The sequence below is a fragment of the Falco naumanni genome, chromosome 5 (assembly GCF_017639655.2).
Source record: "Falco naumanni isolate bFalNau1 chromosome 5, bFalNau1.pat, whole genome shotgun sequence".
Classification (NCBI taxonomy): Eukaryota; Metazoa; Chordata; class Aves; order Falconiformes; family Falconidae; genus Falco; species Falco naumanni.
The window spans coordinates 91499681-91521370 of NC_054058.1; the positions used below are offsets into that span (position 1 = coordinate 91499681).

Consider the following 21690-nt stretch of genomic DNA (forward strand, 5'->3'; position numbering starts at 1 on the left):
AGAGAACAAACCCCTCCCGTGCATTCACATGTTGTTTGTGGGGAAGTTGAGGTCTCTTAAATCTTCCCCAACTCATCTTTTCAGCAGCTCTTGGAGAGGAGGTGCTGAGCATCCTTAACTCCAACTGACTTTCCTGAGACCCAGGGTCACCCAGCACTTACCTAGACTGACACACTTCTACCTACAGCCCCAAAGACAGATTTTGATGCACATCCATAAAAACTCATGTCTGGAAATTTTAGCCTGTCCAGCTCTATGAGCTGGACTTTAAAATGTTAAAGCTATCAAACATTATTTTGAATCATGACTATGTTGCTATTGACTTTTAAGTAATTAGTCACTCATGTCATTCCGAGCTGTTTCTATTTTTAGTGTGATTTAATGGAAGGTATACCAGGTCTTTTATTAAAGCTCCTCTTCAGTAATAACATTTATTATTTTACATTGTAGTCATTGTTACTTTTAGAACTTCTTCTTTTTTTTCTAAAGAATGTATTTGTTCTGACTCAGCTGAAGCATGCACATTTTTCAGCGTAATAATGATAACCAAGTACTGACACTCTTAGGCAAAATTTCCCTTAAATGGAGGTGGCCTCTGAAAGAAATCGGGAGAGAGAAGTGCTGAAGGACCGCGTTTAGAGATTCCCGTAATGGGACCACGCTGCTACCAAGGTGGCCATAGGCACGGAGGGCTCTCAGCATTAGTGGCAAGCACGGGGACTGGACTTCCTGATGGAATTGGAATCAGCCACCCCAGCAGTGGTGGCACAACAGAGCTCAGGGTCCCATCCTCAGGCAGGTAACCACTATTAACACTGCTGGCTGTCAGGATCTGCGTTTTGCTTGTGACCATAGTGGTCTGAGAGAAGGTGGACTGAACCCATCTCCCCTAAATCCGTTTACTGGAGGTTTTACGTGACACTAAGTGACTGCGATCAGAGCCCATTTCCTGAAGTCATCATGAGGGAGGCAACAATCTGCTACTCTTGGGGAACTCACTCATTACTGTCAGTACCCAAAGGGAATGTAAATAGAAAATTGCTCTTTCAGTATCAAACTAGGCTACACTTGCCTCGATTGCAGTCAGCATGACTTTGCCATCACTTGGGAATTAAACCCTTCATACTGTTCCAGCTCATGACTCAACTTACAGGAATGCCTTACATCACTAAAGAATGCTAACAGTTGGAGTTTGACAGAAATTTCAGCAACTTTAATGAAGTGAAAATAAAAAACTTCACTACCAGTGCAACCTATATTTCCTGTTAGCTTTTAAAAAATTGAGGACAAACTGGATCAGCTTTTGTTCTTTTTCACAAGCTTATCTAAAGAACTAGAGTAGAAGTCAGTCCTTAGTTACAGGTTAGTGGAAGGAGGAAAGAAGGAATTCCTATCTGAATTCCCATTAGCTCATTTCATGAATTAAGAATTGTTATATCCCTTGCATCTGCCTAACAGCCATATTTATACAGCAACAGCTCCTTACACTGCTCTAGCACGTGCCATCCGAGAAACTGAAAGGGCTTTAAAAATGTTGTTGAAGTTAAACTCACAAGTAAGAAGATAATGTAGCTCATCCACTAAACCATGACTGCTTGCCTGTAGCTTCTTACCCAGCAGCAAGTGCAAAACAACTGGAAGCATCTTAGCTTTGATGATTAAGGGGTGACTACCATGTATTTACCGAAGGGCAAGAGTGTGCATGGGAAAAGCTACCCCGAACTCACGGCATTTTGCTGATATATACATGTCTTGCAAACTTTTTTAAGGCAAACCAATAAACAGGCAGGTGGTATTTCATGTTATGACTCTAAGAGATTAGATACTTCTTAGAGAGGTACTGAGGATACAGGGAGCCTAAACTGCCTAATATTTGGAAAAAGCACTCAGTCCTGGCAGTGCACATACTCATCTACTACTTTGTTAGTTATTTACAATGATGTATCCAGTTAATTTTGGACTATTTTTGTCTTGAAGTTGTTCTCTATCGGAGTGATCTCTATCAGAGTAATCTGTTCCTGTTTAAACTCCATGCCTTGGATGTTCACTGATGGAAACTGTTTTCACAGCTGCACTCTGAAGCTGTTCATGATTTACAGCTGCAGAAGAACTGGGACCATCATAGGAATGTATCTTTGAGGACAGATTGCTGGCAAAGAGAGCTCACTATATAGGCTGCTATTTCCATTACCAATATGTGATTGATCACTTGGGCTGTGGGGTTTTGTTTGAGATTCATAGCAGCAAATGCAATTATAGTACGACAAAGTGAAGATTAGACCAATAATAAATACAGAGCCAGTACTTTTAATGAAACTACCAGAAAACCCACAGCAGACTGAAGAACAGTAAACCTCATAACTGTATTTTAAAAAGAAAATGATGATATGGATACCTGTGGTATTTTAAAAAGAAAATGCTGATATGGATACCTGTGGTGCTGCTTAGTCCATCCTAAGTCATACGCTAAACTTTAAAACAAATCGTGGAGGAAAACATAAGGAAGGGAGGCACTTCTGACTAAATCTATCTATTTGACAAGATAATGTGATTTTTAGATGATGCAGCTGCAGTAGCTCTTGGTTACCTTCAGTTAATACACCACCACAAGTGAAAAGGGAACTGTCCTACAATTGAGGATTCTGCTGTTTAGGCTCTCTTCCCACGAGCCTTTGACAAGATGAGGAACATGGCCCTTGTTATAAAAAGACCGTATCATCTTAGGGCCCAAACATTAGTGGCCTCTCCATTATGATTCAGATGGATTATTTAGTCTCTTTACAAGTATGAGCCACCAATATAATGTAGGTAAAAGTGATGCAGGGCTTTGTCTTATGAGACAATTTTTAACAGCAAGAAGGAAATATTTCTGCCATTCTCCAGACACCGTGGGGGCATCGCCTGGAGTGCTGTGAATTCCAGTTACATGCTACACAGGTAAATGCATTCAAACTGGGGCACACGTCGGGGACAGCTACTAGAATGAGATCTGAAGACCTCACCTGATAAAAAGCGAATAAAATACTTCAGTTTGTTTAGCCTAGCAAAAAAGGCTAAGGGAGAATACACTTGTTCAAATTAAGTCTATCAAGAAAGAAAGTAGAAGGATGAGAAGCTGGCAGTTTGAGGTAAGTAAGAATAGTAGCACCCAAAAGAAAGGTGCTGACTATTTAGGCTGGAAAATAGAAGACCACAACGACAGCAAAAAGTCCTGAGAGGGACTCTGTGGGATTGTGTCCTCCTTCTTCCCCTACAGGTCAGCTCAGCCTGAGCCATCCCTGATGCATCTGTTGGACATGTTTGCAGCTTTATCCTAATGTCTGCCTTCAAGCTTTTCCGCTGAAATTTAAAGCACTTTTCTTCTTATCCTGTCCCAGTGGCTATAAAGAGCAAACTATGCCTCTCCTCTCAGCAGCAGCGCTTCACACCCTGCGGGCACTGCTCTGGCTCCCGGTACTCCTGAGCCTTCCCACCCCAGTCCTCCCCAGGCAGTGTGACTGCCCCGGCCTGCTGCCCTCCTAGTGCTGCACTGATGGGGGACCCTCAAGAGCAAGGTCTCACACGTTTATCAAGAACTTTTATTCATTTCTTAATTTCTGTATTTTTTTTTTATTTAAATTTCCATTTAATTGGTTTCCAAATCCCTTGCCACCACTGGCCTGCACTTAGCTATTGTGACAAAAGAGTAATTTCGGCACAAGGACTTGCTGGAGAGAAACAGCAAACTTTGTTGGGAAAATTGATGGTGGAAGATGGAAAACTCCCATTTTCTCATCTGCCCAAATTAATTCCTTTGATCATACATCAATTTTGGTTACAGGTTCAACACATTTTCAACGAATTTTCATGCAAAAAAAATGTCTTTTACATTAGTTTAGATAAAAAGTAAGTATAAGGCAATGTGGATTGTAGTTTCTAACATTCCAGAATGATTACGAATAATTTTTTTTATCCATTATTCAGCTATTTTTGGTGTATAATAAACTCATTTGTTCATTTTCAGGAAAAGAATAGCATGAAAGCAATCCTACCTCAACTCAGCTGTGAACAGAGGCAAAATTTCTTATAACTGAGTGTGAAAAAGTGAAAGAGAATTAATGTTATGGTATAGAGAGGGTGCTGGTACACAGAAATCTGATAAATGCAACACATTTACATATGAAATGTGTGGGAAAATTGTTCTTCAGCTCTTCTCAACAAATGACAAAAATGGAAAACCTGCTACAATAGCATGCATGCCTTAGCACCTAGATACCACTATGAACACAACGCTGTAAATAGTTCTTATAAATGGAGAAATAATTAGCAACATTGTTAATTTACCAGAATCACGACATTATGCATTCCTTCCTTCTTCAGCTGTTGGATATACTCTGGCAGACCTGCATAATTCACTTTATCATAGGTGAAGTCCAGGCGACGTTCCATGTAGTCGATATCAAGATGTTGGACATCCTAAACATTTTTAAAGTAAACATTATATGAGTACTTCGTCCAGCTCTGGAGTCCTCAGCAAAAGAAAGAGCAGGAGCAGGAGCTCCTGTTGGAGCAGGTCTAGAGGAGGCCACAAAAATGATCAGAGGCGTGGAACACCTCTCCTATGAGGAAAAGCTGAGAGAGTTGAAGTTGTTGACAGGCTTTTTAGTAGGGCCTGTTGTGATAGGACAAGGAGTAATGGTTTTAAACAAGGAAGGTAGATTCGAACTAGATATAAGGAAGAAATTTTTCATGATGAGGGTGGTGAAACACAGGAACAGGTTGCCCAGTGACTTGGTAGATGCCCCATGCCTGGAAACATTTAAGGTCAGGTAGGACAGGACTCTGAGCGACATGATCTAGTTGAAGATGTCCCTGCTCATTGCAGGGAGGTTGGAATAGGTGACTTTTAAAGGTTCCTTCCAACCCAAACTATTCTACGATTTAAGTATTTGATACACAAAATCAGAATGTATGCAACTGCATTTCTAAAAGGTAATGTATGAAATGAAACTGAAGAGATTGGCTATAATAATAATAAATAATTGTCAGGTCAAATTCAGCTCCTATAAACTTACATGGTAGCAAAGGACAAAAAGGAAATGTTGAAGTCCTAGTTTAGCAACTGTTCAGCAGTGACATGAAGTACCATAATTTATTTTTTAAATGCTAGCACCTCTTACTGCATAACAGTAAATCCACACCAGAATTGCATGCTATGCAGCAAGAGCAGCATCTAAACCTCATGTTCAAAGCCCGCTTTAAATGTTCTTTTAAGCATTATAAAGATATTACATGCAAAACCACTACATAAGATTATGAGTAATCTTTTATTCTACAATTCTCTTTCTAGGATGATTGCTTTTCCTCTGTTACAGTTTTATTCATCTCCCTTTGGATTGCAAAATTAGCATACACAGTGAAAAAAATCATACTTACATATGGGATATCATAGTAGTGCATGCGATCGACAGTTTTCTTTAAAACATCAATGCTGCCATAACCCCATCGGGACAGATGAAATCCCAGAGACCAGTAGGCAGGCATGTGTGGGCGTCCAATGGCCTACAGCAGGGATGAGGAATACAGAAATGCAAAGGGTGAGATGAAAAGAAGTTATTCTGAACCACCAGGAGAGGCTCCCAGCTCACTTAAGTCATGAAGATCAGGGCACAAGTATCACATACCCAAGAAATGCCCTTTCCTTTCTCAGAACGGCTGCCTGTACAGCGTGCCTGGCTTCAAAAAAGTGCTTCTTCTGGCGGACCCTTGTCCTTAGCAGAGGCCCTGAGTGTCACCCACGCTGAGCATCACTTCTAAGAACGCCCCAGTGGAAGACACGACATATGAAACCCAGGCTAACATTAAACACGGGTCTCGCTGAGGCCTCAGCCTCCACACAGTAGCATGTGCCTTCGCTCACATGGTGCCCGCTGGCAGAAACCCAGCGTGGAGCCTTGCCCTGCCTGACCCATGCCGAGGCCACTAACCCTTTGGTCAACAGCAGGCAAATCCCTGATGCTGCACAGCAACACCAGCTCTTGCCACATCCAGCTGAACTAACTCATCCAGAGTCTGATGTTTATTTGAGCTTGCTGAAGTTTTAATTATATTTACACACCACTCTGATGAAATTCTGCTACTTATGACCCCCTGCTCTTATTGCTGGCCAACAGCAATGCCTTGCCAGGCATTGACAAACCTCTTCAAGGTCAGACTTACTGTTCGGTCCACAAATTCTCAACTGAAACATGAGGTAATGAGTCAAATATGGTTTTATAAATATTTGATTTCCACTGGCTCCACATAATCCAGCTGTAAATTGCATGAGGAAACTCGACTGAGAGCACAGGAGACTGAGGCATCCTGCTCTGCTTCCCCTGGTGAGAGCTGCTCTGGTAACCTTGGACAAGCAGCGAGCAACCACAATGTGCCTGTTCTGGAAATAAGCAGAGATCCAGCAATGTCTCATTAGCAAACACTGGTGTGGTGTTTCCTGGGGGAAGTCGCTCGAAATCCTTGCTCCAGTTTTAAACAGTCAGATCCCCTAAAATAAGCCTTTGACCAGTATTTCTAACATCCTTGCAGGCAATACATGAAAATCCAGTCGCTACTAAGCACCCGTGGCTTATTAATCAGTTGTAGCTATTGACTCCCTTTGGTTAAGTAACTGTTTCTCCTTTATTTCCTTGTGGAGCTCCATAGTTCGGTAATTACGCTAAGAAGTGAAAAAGAAGAAAACTTGCATATTGGCAGCTAAACCCCATCTACTTTAACTAAATAAGACACGGCACTCCTGGCACTCTGTCTATATCGCGTTGCTAAGCTCTCCAGAGATCGCAATGCATAAAGGCACATCTTCCTATGGGAAGTAAGGATCTGACCTGGGAAAGCAATGCTGAACTTGAAATTTCTCTAAAATACGTCACAGATGCTAGAGCTGGTGGGATGTGTAAACTGTACCAGTCAGAAAAACAGATGCAAGAGAGAAGTGGGGAAAAGCAGAGGGTGTTTTAATGCACCCCAACAGGGTAAACTGCTTCCTAATGAGAATGGCTTGTGGACAGACAGGCAAATTTTAAGCACTAGGAATTACAAATGTGGCTACAATGTGCTTTTGCTTGTTGGGATACTGCTGTCTCACCTCAGGAAAAGCAGGAGGAAGCCAGAACAACTGGTGAAATTGATGGTTTGAGTCCCTCCAGGAGGGATGCTCCAGCTGAGCAGCACAGCTGCCCTGTATGCCTACTACTTGTCCCATTCCACCAGGCTTAAGTCTCTTCATCCTCCTCAACACCTGCTTTACCTCCAACTTAGCTGGAGGCTAAGCCCTTCAGAGGAAGCAAGAGCAGCTATCAGCAGCATCCTCATGACGCAGCTGCAATTAGGCTTCACTGCACGCCACTGCACCCTTGCCAGGAAAGACCCTAGGTGGTCCCTGCCATGGCGGGGGGCGGTGAGCAGAGACATGCTGTTGCCACCACGGTGCAGTCTCGTCTGGTTACACGTGCCATTAGTTATTTCCAGCTTGTGTGGATAGATCTGGTCCCCCAGACCATCTTTCAAGCTCTGCTGGGGTTTCCCGTGGAGAGCTGAATGTGGCTCAGGACGATCTCCTAGACACCCGGTGAGCTGCCACTGAGGTGCCCAGCAGGGCACGGCAAGCCTCAGGGCAAGAAGTCTGCTCCTCCGTCACAACTGCACTCACCATATTAAGGACAAATTCATCTAAGGCAGCAGCAGAGCTTGTTTTAGACCAGCCAAGGCTGCAAGATGAGCTCTGTGAAGCCCACCCCTTTGTGTTCCTAAAGCAGATGCATGTTTTGCCCTTGCTTTCTCTACTGTAAACAGAGACTGACCTCTACAAACAAGGTTTAAAAGACAGACCAAAACAAAAAGAACTCCCTAATGAAATAAAACGGTTTTTGCACAGGCTTCTCCCCTTGGACAAGAGGAAGAGGGAAAACCAGCTGATAAATATTAATCCTTCATCTGAACACAGAGCCCCATGCCCTGGCAGGATGTCTGCGTGGCATCCGCTGCCTCCCTGTGAGCGGGCTGGGAAACGGGGACCACCGTGGGGGGGACCACCCTGGGCAGAGGCAGCAGGAACCGCTGGGCAGCCCTGCTCTGGGTCCTGCGATATTCTGGGTCACTCCCGGCTGGGGAGGGCAGTCAGCCTGGGACATTGCCAACACAATGTAGTTCAAGAGCTGGATGGGGATTTGCTTCTATTGAGCACCCAGGAGGATGCCAGTGGGGCTGGAGGTGGAAGTGTAGCCACCAGCATGCCAGCCAGGGTCCTTCCCAAAAGGCACGTCCCCAGAGCTGGCATTTGCTGAGGTTCAGCTGCTCACCCTTACATGACAGTGCTGTCCCACCTGCAAACTGCAGAGCTGCCCCATGGCAAGGCAGTATTTCATGGCAGCATTCCTGGAGGATGTTCGGGATTACAGCTGAACCAACTGAAGAAAATCTACCTTGCAAGCAAGATATTAAGTTTTAAAGCAATTAGTTCCCCAGGTTCACCAGGCCTCTGCATCTATGGTGAGCTTAATTGAAATCAGCAAAACATCTGAAGAGGAAGGATGAAAACAGGGCAGCTGGGGAAACAAATGTTCTTTTTTCTAATTATGCTGCGGACGCTCTCTAATGGATCCCCCTGAAGCTTCCTTATAAAGTAACTGACATATGGTACCTACTCACAGATGGATCAGCAGAGGCAGGGATGTAATTTTGCAAACCTGAAAACTCATGTTGGATTTGATATATATTTAGGATCCAGTTAATTCATATAGATTGCATTCTGCATACAAATGATCATAAAATGCAGTAGGCAGAGAAAGCCTGCCTGGCAAAATTGACTCCATAGAATCAGAAAAGGTAAATGAGGTATGGCAGGGGAACTGAGGGAGGAAAACATGAGAAATGCAGAAGCAGCAGACATATGGGGTATCCAAACTGAGAAAAATAAATGGGAAGATACAGTAGTACAGAAGTGGGGGGAAAAAAAAATAATCCTATTTTCTGTTCCACAATTCCTCCTGCACTTAGTTCTGAAATAGCTCCTGGTGTTTAATAAATTAGGTTTTCCAGGTTTACATAACTTGGCTTTACATAATTTTTTCCCCTTTTTTCAGATGCACCTGAGACCTGATGAATCTAGGAGCTAACCTAGAAGCGTTTAGTAGCAAGAACAGAGTTCAGTGAAAACATGTATACCTAGCAGCTAAAATCTGTGCCCAGGTGATGGGTATTCACTTTCCCCTGTGTTGGGTTATGGGACAAAGAACATCATTACTATGAGCATCAAGGTTACCAACTAAGTTTAAAATGCCATATAGTAAACCAGGATCCTATTCTATTAACACCATGACCAAAGACTTCGATGCGAGAGAGATGGCTGAAGAGTTATGTCCTATAGGTCGCAGAACCTGTAGAGAGAGATACTCTTTCCCATGCTTACAAAGGAACGCAGGTACGGGGGCTCACCATGAAAGATTGCTAATCTTGCACCCTAATTAGCCATATAAAATGACTCTTGAAGCTTGATATTTGCTTAAACTTCCTTTCTTTAAGGAAGAACCGTAGGAGGAAACTATAAAAGTCCAAGTGGGCTAATGCCCTGGATTTAGACGCAGAAATAGTGTGTTTGGATAGTCACACAACTATCCAAATGACACAGGTGCTCCCGTGGCCCAGATACTTTATCCAGCTCATCCCCTGTGGCTGCAGCAGGCATGTGAGTACTGTGAGCACCTAGGCAGGCAGGGGGTAACCTTCACTCAAAGTCTATGCACAGAAGCTGAACTTTGTTTTAGGAGCACAAGAAGAAAGGCTCTGCAACTGCTGAACCATTAAAAGGATGCTCACAACCTCAGGAATTTAAAAATTTTAAGGACTTTCAATCCCAAGGTCTTCAAACCTTGTTCTTTGCTGCACAAACACTCACTAGCTGCTTAGTCTTTCTTGGGGAACCCAAGAATTCAACTGCAAGACTCTTACTGAATCATCTGTGATAAACTCTAGGTACAAACAGGTTCCTCATGTTGCCTCTCAAATAGAAGGCTGGACTAGAGACCTCCTGAGGTCCCTTCCACCCAGAACTATCCTATGGTTCTGTAAGGAAGAAGCAAGCAGCAATTTGCTTTCAAAACAGAATCAGGAGACGTGCAGTATGCTCTCTTCAAGCTTATCATTGGATAATTTGTAATAAATTCATGGCCTTCACTCCACCCAACAGCTGTTAAATGTCCATTTGTTGAGTTATTACTTTCCTGAGTGTCTTGTTATGGAGCTCACACACTACTGCTACGCACTGTTGCTCTGTCCTGGAACGCCATCGGTGGACTTGGCAGTGGTAGCCTGGCATTAGGTCTGGCCATAACCCTCAGCTAGGCTCGGCTCAGTGGCCGAGTTCTTCAGCTTATTGCCGCTTTTTCCTATCCCCCTGCAAACCGAGGCGTTTGCCGTAAAAAGTGAGGTTTCTGTTACATAACTGTTCTGCCCACCGGACCTCTTCTGTGAGGCAGGAGAAAAGTGTGATTACTGTCAAATACATATATAGCTGTGACAGGACCCTGTCTGATGTGTCAGGAGCAGTGCTCCTCGCAGCTGGGCTCAGGGACACGAGGGAGCAGAAGAATCGGGATGGAGATTTCTCCTTCCCATTGCACAATGCCCAGCACATGCCCAGTCACTGCCGTCACTGCTCTAGGGCTGTGGTGCCGCTGGCAGGATGCACCCTACAGCCCATCTCTGCTCCACGCAAGACAGCAGAGGGGGAAGAGAGGTGCCAGCATCCAGTCCCCTGCTCCCTTCCCACTCTGCATCGCTCTGGGAGCCCATTTAAAGCAGATCAGCCTGGGCCGGGCTGGCACCCAGAGCCACCACAGCTTTTGCTGCCACCTGACCTTGCCCTGAGGATGCACAGAGAGGTGGCCCTGGCAGGGAAGCAGCAATCATCCCTGATCACCACGCAGGGAGCACCGCTCTTGGCATAGCCTGCCTGCCCTCGGCTGGCCACGCAGCCGTGGCTCTGGGCAAGAGCCCGTGGGCCACCCCTGGGTGCTGGCAGCAACCTGGTGAGGTGCACGGAAAAAGCTTGCACGCTCCAGAGACCCAGTAAAGAGCTTCATTACAGTGCTGTCGTAACTGCCTCATTTGGAGGGAACTGCATAAAAGTACTGAGCAGAGCTAAGCTCTGAAATCTTTCACAGAAACAAGCGTGGCAGGGGCCGGGGGGGTTGCTCAGGTCTTGAAGCAGCACTTGAAGGCAACAGCACAAAATGTTTGAGAAAGGTGTGGAGCACTTTGCTGTGGACACAGCCCCCTTGCTTTCAACAGCCATGCACCAGCTGACACCTGGCCGCCCTGCAGTGCCACCAAGGCCATCCTGGAGAGGATGCAATGGGTGGTCTTTGTAAAAAGCCCCGTGCAGCTATTTTGGGCAGATGTTTGCACAGGCAGGAGATGGGTGCTGTTCTCCCAAGCAGCTCATTGCAGCAGAGCAGCCTGGCCCTACCACAGTCCCCTGCAGCTGGGTGCTCCCAAAACACCACTTCCCAGAGGAGACCCGTGCAAACAGCTGAATTCACTGAGGGGAGCTGCTGAGCAGCACCTTGCAGACATCAGTCACACTGCTCCTTTCCACCCCCTCTCCTTCCCCAGGGTGTGACAATGACTGCATGGGAGAGTCCTCTTGGTGTGACAGAAAATACAACTGAAAAATCAAGTATTTTCTGTCCTCTTCACCTTCCTACATATCCTGTACATAAAACTCAAATCATTACCCTAGAGACTAATAATATGGTAATTGTAGCATTTGCAATCTGGGAATTTCAGGATGTTTACTGAAGAAGTTATTATTTCACGGTGAAATTGCTACCATGCATTCTTTAAGATTCCCTAGAGAGCTGAGCGCAAGCTTGAGGAATACAGAACAGGGAATTTTTTGTCCTGGCATGTGACATGTCGGGTTGGGAGACACCCACTGGCTCCCCTTCACCTTGTTTTCTTCACTCCAGCTCCATTTCCAGAGAGGCAGGGGTGGAAAGTGAACTGCCAGTACCCATCAGCTGGGGAGTGAGAACTCTCTCATTTTATTTTCAGCTGCTGGCCACCTGCTAAGCCACAGAAATGCTGCCTTCAAACACCAGCGAAAGACTTTGAAAAGAGACAGGGATGGCTCTAATCTCCATCGCGTTGCCACAGAGACTCCCCTGAAATACCTGCTTTCATCGCAGGGGTCAAAGCTGCAGCGAGGGGGAGAGTCACTGTACTTGTTCTTTCTTTCTTTGTGGTTTTTTTTGTTGTTGGATTGCCAACGTGTAAGTTCAAGAACTGGTTTGCTGGTTGGCCTGTGGCACTGGGGTCATAAGCGGCTGGTGGAGAGGACATGCAGAGTGAGCTGGAAACCTCTGAGCAACAGAGCAGTCGCTCCGGGATGCAGCCTTGCACCTCTCTGGGAGGCACACCTGAACCTCTGCTTGGAAAGGGAAGGTCTAGCAGAGCCCACCACCCTGGGGAGGCTCCAGCCTTCCCCGAACAGCATCATGAGCAAGGCTGCTTCTCCCTTCTATCACCAGAACAGAACCCAGCAATACTTTCTTTCTGGCCTAAATCCTCTTTTTCCCTCAGTCCAAACCACAATACTTCTGTTCCCTTTTCAGACACTTGAAAAGAAGACAAGCATAGGAAATGAAGGCTTTAAAAAGCCAGGAAAGACAAAATGTTTGCTGAGAATCAGAGCTCAGGCCCCTTGGTGGGGTGGCGGAGGGGAAGGCAGAGCACACGCAAACTTTCCTGCAAGCTGGGGATGCCCGGCTTTGGGATGCCCAGCTCCGGGATGCTCCGGGATGCCCGGCTCTGGGATGCCCAGCTCTGGGATGCCCCGCTCCGGGATGCCTGGCTCCAGGATGCCCGGCTTTGGGATGCCCAGCTCTGGGATGCCCCGCTCCAGGATGCCCCGCTCCGGGATGCCCGGCTCTGGGATGCCTGGCTCCGGGATGCCCGGCTCTGGGATGCCCCGCTCCGGGATGCCCAGCTCCAGGCTGCTCAGCACCTCCAGTTGCACCTTAATCCCCAACATCTGCACTCATGAATCACCCTTCTCACAGTGACGTGCCCTTCTCAGCTTTGCTCCATCCTCTTTCGGCTTGGCACTGGTTTCTTTATCTACAGAGCTTGGTTCTGAGGTGGCAATTTTGGGTGCAAGGGCCCAGTTAATACATCACCTGGCATTTGGTGAGCAGGAGGAACATGTTACCTGCTACTTTTTTTCTGGGCGGCCCTTGCTGGGTAAGAATTGCATGTACACTCCCAGAACAGCTATTTGCATGTGTAGTCTCAGTTCTTTGGAAACATTGGGCAATTGGAAAGCAAGTAGTTATGCTCTGTGAGACAGCAGTATATGTTTTTTCATGTCTGTGCCCTCCAATGCAATTACATGGGGTTTCATTAGCAAAAACGGGCTGGTGGCTTCAAAATCAACAAGCAACTCCACTGGCAAATAGAGGCTTGAAGCCTTTGAAGTTCATTCAACATCTCTGAAGTCCAGCAGATGTAAAGTTCCCAAATATTCCCATCTGTGCTCTGCCTAGTTTGTTTTCTCTGTTCACAGTGTCGAAGCACAGTTACAGTGTTGTAGTGGAGACCGCAAATCTACCACAGCCTGGAGAAGAGTAAGCTTGGAGAAATTTCTTTCTAATCATTGCAACCTTTCAATGCACTCATGCTGTCAATGCGGTAGGACAGGCTGGAGATGTGCACTGAGCACCCAGCCCGGCCAGCCTGCTGCCCTCAGACAGACTGTCCGCACACACTTGAGCACCCACCAGGTTGCCCACAGACCCGAAGCTACGGACTGCATGAACAGCCCAGGACAAAGCCTTGGCTGCACTGCCGGCTGATTCTACCAGATACCGGCGGGAGTTCGTTACAAAGCACTGCTCCATGTGACATAGGCACTTTTCTACTAACCTCTGTGTATTGCTGAACAACATTTTCGGGAGTCGGTCCAAGGAAGACATAGAAGTCAAGGATCCCTCCAATAGTGCGGAAAGTTAAAGATGGGTTTGGACTCAGAGAAACATCTGGAAGGAAAAAAACAGGTTCTCAGTACAAACCAGCTCTGCACTACTCATAGGAATAGTCCAAACCTGCACCAGGCGTGGTTCAGACTTGACATTAGGAAACATTTCTTTACCAAAAGGGTGGCCACACACTGGGACAGGCTTCCTGGAGAGGTGGTTGATGCCCCAAGCCTGTCAGTGTTGAAGAGGCATTTGGACAATGACCTTGATAATACGCTTTAGCACTGTAGGTCCCTTCCAACTGAACTCTCCTGTCCTGTCCTATACTACCCTAGGTGTATGCGTGCTGTGCTGTGCATAAATATTTCCCCAGGGAGAGATGGCTACAGCTTCAAGTCACGACCTGACACCTTGTGGGTACAATTTGATGAGCAAACAGGACCTGTACATAGACTAGCAGTTGCCCAGTGTTTCCGTAATCTCTGCTTTCAGATTGGCACTGCACAGCAATAAATCACAGAACCCTACACAGAGTAGGTTGCGCAGATCCATTTGTCTCCGTTTTGTTTATATAAAAAGAAACCACAAGCTTGTGTTTAGGGTTCCTCTGTGCTATTTTAATCTTCTTATTGGAAGTCATTGCCTGCCAGGGGAAACTGATTTTATAGACTCAGTGAAGATTCCCCTTTTCTGAAATTATACCACTGGATTAATACTGTAAGGTGACCATGGCAACACATGAAACTATTCTCCACAGACAGAATGTAAGGCTAACCTAAATTGATTTGATTCAGTTATGCCAATCCCAGAGGAAATTTCTTCTACCTTCACCTTTCCCTATGTGTGCATCTATTTTAAAAAGAAAAAAAAATAATCATATATTTTGCTGAAAATACTTTATCTTGTCAAACAGTCATTCTAATGACATCCCTATGAAAACCTTATAGTCATTCCTGGAACCTCAGTTAGAACAGTCACTCATATTTGTACCACATTGAAAAAGCAATCAGTAAAACAGGTTTTTATATTTACTAATTTACCATCTTTCTATATTCTGCCCGTATAGGGAACCCATACATCTTTTTACCTTGTGCATTGGAGTTCAGAAGGAGAACACCATGGGCATTGGAGTCTGCTTCTACACACATGTAGAAAGGATGAACTCCATAGAGGTTGGCAAGTGGCTGAAACATAAACAGTGCATTAGGTATAGCTTGACTTGGCTATTCTTCATAGGTTTTGTCAGCTAGGTACATATGCAAATTCAAGGAAATAAATTCATTCATAGTTAGAGACTCGTTTTGAAAAGTTGGGGATTTTTTCATCTAAACTGGTGTGAAGTCAGATTGATAGAAAAGAGCTACTTTTCCTGCTTCATCAAGATGCTACTTTTTTAGTCTCCCTGACTTAAACCTACCACGTTCTGCCAAACCCTCCAAAATGGCACCGGTAAAAACTGCTTTGCTAGCTAAAATAGATTTATCAGCCACTGGCCAGAGTTTAGCCAAACATCTAATGAGTCCTGCTGAAGTCCCGCTTGTACAGATGAACAGGGATTGATGCAAGCATGAAATTAAATGCTTTCCTGAACAAAGATCTTGGCACATTAAATACTTTTATCTGAAAATTACGCCGTGAGAAAGATTCTGATGAAACGTTTCAAAGTCCCCTCAAAATGACTCATGGTTTTGTCATTTAATTAAAACTTACAACACCTGCAAAACCTGCGACACTCTGTGTTCACCATTGGTTCACGTTAGTGGTGTTACCATACAGAGAGAGGTGCTCCCTTGGCAAAAGCTGTGCCTTGCCACCTCCTTTTGGTAATAAAAGCTTGGGAAAACCTTACATAAAGTGAATTACCGTTGGTGCCTGATCCCTGCTGAACATGCCATAAGTAACAAAGTCCATGCTGTGTTTGAAAGATGGGTGCTCGTGTTCACCAAACCCATACACTGAAGTGGACGGCACAGTAGTTGTAATCTGGAGATACTGGTTGGAGAAAAACAGATCAACCAGGGGACTGTCCCACCTGTGATAAATAGAGGGAGACATGATTAATTTGCTTATATTTGGTATGCGTCATTTTAAGTTCACGTTTGGCTATTTATATTGTTTATGCATTTTGGAGAGTAACTCTGTTTAAAAACCCATTGAATTCTGTGCATGCCTCTGACATACTTAACCTATCACACATTAAATTCATCTTGCAATGGCTGCAGATATCTCATCTACTTATACAATAGAATGCATCAGTATAATTTTGAAAAGAACAACTAAAATAACAGAAGACACTATCTATAATCCTATTACCAAAATAAGTGGTTGCTTGTGCTATTTCTATGACAACCAACAGGGCAGCTAAAAATTGTTATTACACAGTGGGGTTCAGAATCCTTAATGAGAGCAGCAGACATTTAGTTGTTATTAGTTTTTACTTTTTAATGTTTTGCTGGATCAGGACCTGAATACTCTTGTTATCCCCGACTTTATGCAGGTGCCCAAAGCGGAGGGATAGCTTCCTCCAGACTCTGCTTGAATTAGATGTTTTTATTGTGATGGCCCTCTCCTGCTTCTCTCACCAGCTTAATGCCTTTATTTCTATCGAATCAACTGTAGGCACAGGCTCACATTTAATTAGGTGTTACATTCTGTTTCCTATCTCTAGTGCTATAATGAGCTGCAAGCTAGATGGAGGAGAGCGTAGTCAAGCTGTGGAGAAGTGTTTTGTTAATGGTACCGTGTATGCCATGAGTACCACATTTAGATAGCACCCTCTTGAGCCTTGTTTAACCATGAATTTGTTACAGCTAATTAAAATAAACGAGCCAAAGCCATAGAGCATAGAAGTGGCATAACTCTCCTTTTGATGGTCTTTTGTCAATGATTTTGACAAAATTAAATGGTTGATTAAATTGACCGGTAAATCAGAGAAGTGGAAGACAGGCTGTGTTGGCAGGGAGCAGCACCACCCCCAGGAGGGGAGTGCTCTCTGGTGAGACCTGGCTGCCACCCGTGCCACCGGCACCCCCGCTTGGGGGACAAGACCCCACTGCTGGGAGGACTGGGAAGGCACCGCCGCTCCCACCGTGCTGGCCTCAGGCAGCTCTGTCCTCCCATGAGGAAGCAAGGACAGCCACTCACGGCGATGCCCAGAGACAGACCCAAGGCACCCTCCTGCTTCTCCTTGCAAAAAGCAGGCACAGTCTATCCCTAAAGTGTCCTAGACAAATCCTAAGCCAAGCACACGTACTGAAGGGTCTATGCCTTCTTTAAAAAGCCTATTTGACCTTTCTCACAAGCAGGAAAAATAAGAATTTGTATTTAAGTCTTGATCTGGTTCTTTGCCAGCAGCAACCCTCCCTCCCTCCCTTCCATCATCTCCTCCACCTACACACTGTACTGAATAAGGTTATTTTCTTATAGCAAGGTTAACGCTTGCAAAATATCCCTGAGAATCGGACCCAGCCCTTGGCAAACAGAGGCCTTTCTGCAAGAGGATGCTGCTGTGTACAGATGGGAATGGGCTCTGGAGCTATGTTCCTATCCAAAGGAACGCCGTCACGTAGCTCTGCTCCGTGCCAAGGCAGGCACGGTCATTGCTCTGAGCAGACCATGGGGTTATGCATAAAGCAAAGGATGCCACAGGGGAAATACTTTGAGAAGAGCTTAAATATCTGTCCTAACTCATTGAGCACTCTCCATGATGTCTCTTCAGAGGACATGAGGCTTTGTACATTCGTGGTACCCACATTATGGCGCTGACATTTCCCATCCTAGAGAGCAATTAGTGTTACCATGGCATTAAAAGTGCTCCTTCCACTCAGCAAGTCCTCTCCCTGCCCAAGAGGGTCACTGGGGTGGTGCAAACCACTACCCTTGGAACAACCCCTCTGCCCCACCGCATCTTTAAATGGCACAGAGAAACCGTTTTAGATCTCATACATTCCCTCAGGCCACGGTCACGCACTCAGCTTCTGCGTGGCATCACCAAAACAGCGCCCCGCTCCCCACCCCTCCATCACTCAGTTCCCCGGGGGCTGCCCCTCCCAACAGCTCAGCCCCCCGCGCTGCGCCGCCAGCCATCGCTCTCCATCAGCCTCGTCTTTCAGTAGATCTCTGCTTGCCAGAACAGCCATGCACTAAATATAGCATTAACTACAACATAAAAAGACTGGTAAAGGTGCGCTCTTTTTTTTTCTGGGCACCATTATGTTTTCCCCATCTGAGGGAAAACACGGACAGGCTTTCCCCTTCTGCCTCCCCTCCCAAGTGGCTGCCCTTGTGCTCTGCAGCACACTGTGGTAAGCTGTTGTGTTACTTTATGTGTTTGCTTGTGCTGTGTTGGCCAAGAGCAACCATTTAAACGAAAAAATTATCTCTGTCATTCCTTAAACCCTTGGAGACAATAAAAGAAAACATTATATCTCTCCCACCTCCCCTCCTGCTGGTTTAAAGCAGATAGAAGGAACAAAACAGGAGGGAGCATAAAACACCACCACGTACACAGGGATCTGTGTGGTTCTCCTCCAACAGTCCTATACACCATTACCGTGTGTCACAGGACGGACAACAGAAGTGATCTAAAAAAAGCTAAAAATACAGCTGAGTGGTTTTCACTGTCAAAAATTCAGCCCCTACCAGCCGGCAGACATGGCAAAGCCTGTGAAGATGAGAAGCTTTTCTTTGCCCAAGGGGTAATAGCTGCACTTGGGTTGACTGCTGAAAGTCCTAACCCTTTGGTGCCTCTGTGGTGGGAACACTCCTGCCTGTGGAAATACATACCGGCCTCCCCACACGTCTGCCTGGCCCACTGCCTGCAAGCAGTTGCCTGCTGCCTGTCTGGGAAGGCTGAACGACAAAAGCGAGCATCCTCTTCCAAACACCACGCACCATACTTGAGAGTAAGCCTCTCTATTTTTTTTACCTCCTGCCAGAAGAAAAAGAATCATTCAGGATTGAAAAGGTCTGTATGAAAATTCACATTTCTGGCCAGCAAGTGACCCAGTCTCACATCCAGCAGTCAGCACCCAGGCCACCGGAACGGGATGTAACTGGGATGGACCAGGGAAATAACTAACATTAAAGGAAGGTGGGTAGGCAGATAGAAAAAACATCCCATTCATGCTGAGGGTGTAGCTTATGACTAACATTGTCACAAAGTTTGAGGGGGGGGGGGATGACTAAAAGCCCCTATAAAATGGTTTTTGGAAGTGCAATTATCAGCCCTTTGTAATACGAACTAGTCGTGACAATTTACCTGCTTGAACGAGTTCGTTTTGCTGAAGGTCATTGGAGACCAGTAACCGCAGCGTGTGCCACGGCTCGGAGCACTGACTCGCCTGCTGTGAGCAAGCAGCTGGTGGTGTGTATAAAGGCGGTCTTAGAAAACCTCCAGAATCAGACTTGGGACGCATATATGACACGTTGTCAGGACATGCAATCATGCATTATCTGGATGTTCGAAAATAATTTTAGATTGGGAGAGGGTTTTTGTTCGTCTTCTTGCAATGCATCCTGGAGAAATTAGCTCATTACTTTAAGGTGTGAACGCCTGTCCCACTCAGGCACTTGCAGAAAATGCCCTCTCTTAACATCTCTTTTTCTTGGCCTCCAGACCCTTTGAAAACCACAGCCTTGTGAAAGGGAGCACAATGAATACAGTATCTGTGTGCAAATTCAGGTGGAAACTTCACACGGCTATCAGAAAAGTGGGTCTCAGCCTCCTGGCAGAGCTTGGGCATACCTTTTCAGAGGGCACAGGCCATGTGCAGGTCACCTATAAAGCAGTAAAGCACCTTAAGGACTGACGAGCACAGGTCCTGTTTTCACATGAGCCTCAGACGTAATTGGCCCCGACTCACTCCAGCTGCTGGGGAGCATCGTCTTAAGAGCCCAGATGTCCATGAGTTTCCACTGCTCTCAGACTGCTGAAAAATGTTTCCACATTGTGCTGGTTTTGGCTGGGACAGCGTTGATTTCCTTCACAGCAGCCAGTGTGGGGCTGTGCTTTGGATTTGTGCTGGAAACTGTTGATAACGCAGGGATGTTTTCGGTGCCGCTGAGCAGCGCTTGCACAGAGCCAAGGGCTTTTCTGCCCCTCACCCCACCCCACCAGCGGGTGGGCTGGGGGGGCATGAGGAGCTGGGAGGGGACACGGCTGGGACAGCTGGTCCCGACTGACCAAGGGATAGCCCAGACCATACGGTGTCGTGCTCAACAATAAAACTATGGCAAAGGCTCGCCAGGGGGCTGCTGCTCGGGGACTGACTGGGCATCAGGCGGTTGGCGATGAGCAATCACTTTCATTTGCATCGCTTGTCTTTCTTGGGGTTTATTTCTCTCTCTCTTTCTGTGTTATTTTCCTTTCCATCATCATTATTATGATTTATTTTTATTTATATTATTATTAATACAATAATATTTCTGTTATTAAACTGTTCCTATCTCAACCCATAAGTTTTCTCACTTTTACCCTTCCAATCCTCTTCCCCCCATCCTGCTGGAGGGGGCAGTGAGCGAGCAGCTGCGTGATGCTGAGTTGCCAGCTGGGCTTAAACCATGACACACTGTGTCACCACAGCCTTATTAGCTGTAAGTCTGGGGGCAGCACTGGGTTTGGGACAGCAAAAATGAATTTTTATATGCTTATCTTACTTTTACAGTGATTTATGGAATAGGTGGAGAAAGTCAGCATGAGTAACCAACAGATTTTCCACAAACATGACATTTTAAAAAAAGAATTACAAGGTATATTTACATTTATTGACACAATTTGGCTCTGGCTCTACTGTATTCATCATCACGGTATCAGAGCATCTCCTATAAGTGGCTGGATATATAATTCTTTGGTTTTGCTCTGAAAAACACTTGCAATATACCTATAATACTTCTCGGCTACATAACATAAATCTTAATGATTAGAAGACTAAAATAATGGCTGTTACAAACTAGAAGCAAACTCAAGCTACCCATGATGCACACAATTTGCTCCTGTTGCTTTCAGCAAAATTACAGTTTAAGACAATAGCGTTATAAATCATTCTAATAGCCTTTCTTATGTAAAAACATCTTCATGGTAAGTGGCGTCTGTGCTTACTACCATAATCAATAAAAAAAGGCAGCTGAACTCTGCAGCAGCCTTTTTGGAAATTAGGGAAAATCTTGATTAGATTTTGGTTATTTCTGCCGTATCTTTCCAAGTGTGATAACAAACGAGGTATTCCAAACTTTTAATAGAGAGAAAGGAGCACTTATCTGGCTTGGAAAAAATGTTCTACCTTCCATTATTTGTATGGCATCATGAAGGAAAAGATATTGAAGCTGAGAATCAAATCAATAGTCCATCCCTCTGCAGCCTGTCTCCAGCAATGGCCCGGGCCAGATACCACAGAGGAAAGCATAAGCTGTCACTCAGAGCCAGTCTTGCAATAACCTCCTTATGGAGGAAGTTTCTGGCCGTTTTGATAGAATTAGCTCATGTTGTGAAACATAGAGACAAAAATAGTTGGGCTTTTTTTTTTTTTGGATACATATGACTTTTTTATTATGTATGAACGCGTACCCTGCTAAGCCTCCTGTGTCAGTACTGCCCTGGGGCAACGAGTCCCACAGAGTAGCCACACACTGCAACATGAGGATGCCTTTGTTATTTATCGCTGCCTTAAAGCAAACAGTTCCC

At 45.4% G+C, this 21690-nt stretch overlaps 1 protein-coding gene across 1 annotated transcript in view; it reads right to left on the reverse strand.

Annotated features, from left to right (window-relative positions):
• The window catches only part of LOC121089443 (maltase-glucoamylase, intestinal-like), a 61932-nt gene that overhangs the window by 31019 nt on the left and 9223 nt on the right, over positions 1–21690 (reverse strand). Inside the window, exons 5-9 of the mRNA XM_040596665.1 lie at positions 15873–16041; positions 15097–15193; positions 13957–14069; positions 5416–5541; positions 4324–4455 (exon numbers count right to left, since the gene is read on the reverse strand). Of these exons, the coding sequence (XP_040452599.1) occupies positions 4324–4455; positions 5416–5541; positions 13957–14069; positions 15097–15193; positions 15873–16041 (637 nt within the window). The remainder of the gene's footprint in view (positions 1–4323; positions 4456–5415; positions 5542–13956; positions 14070–15096; positions 15194–15872; positions 16042–21690) is intronic.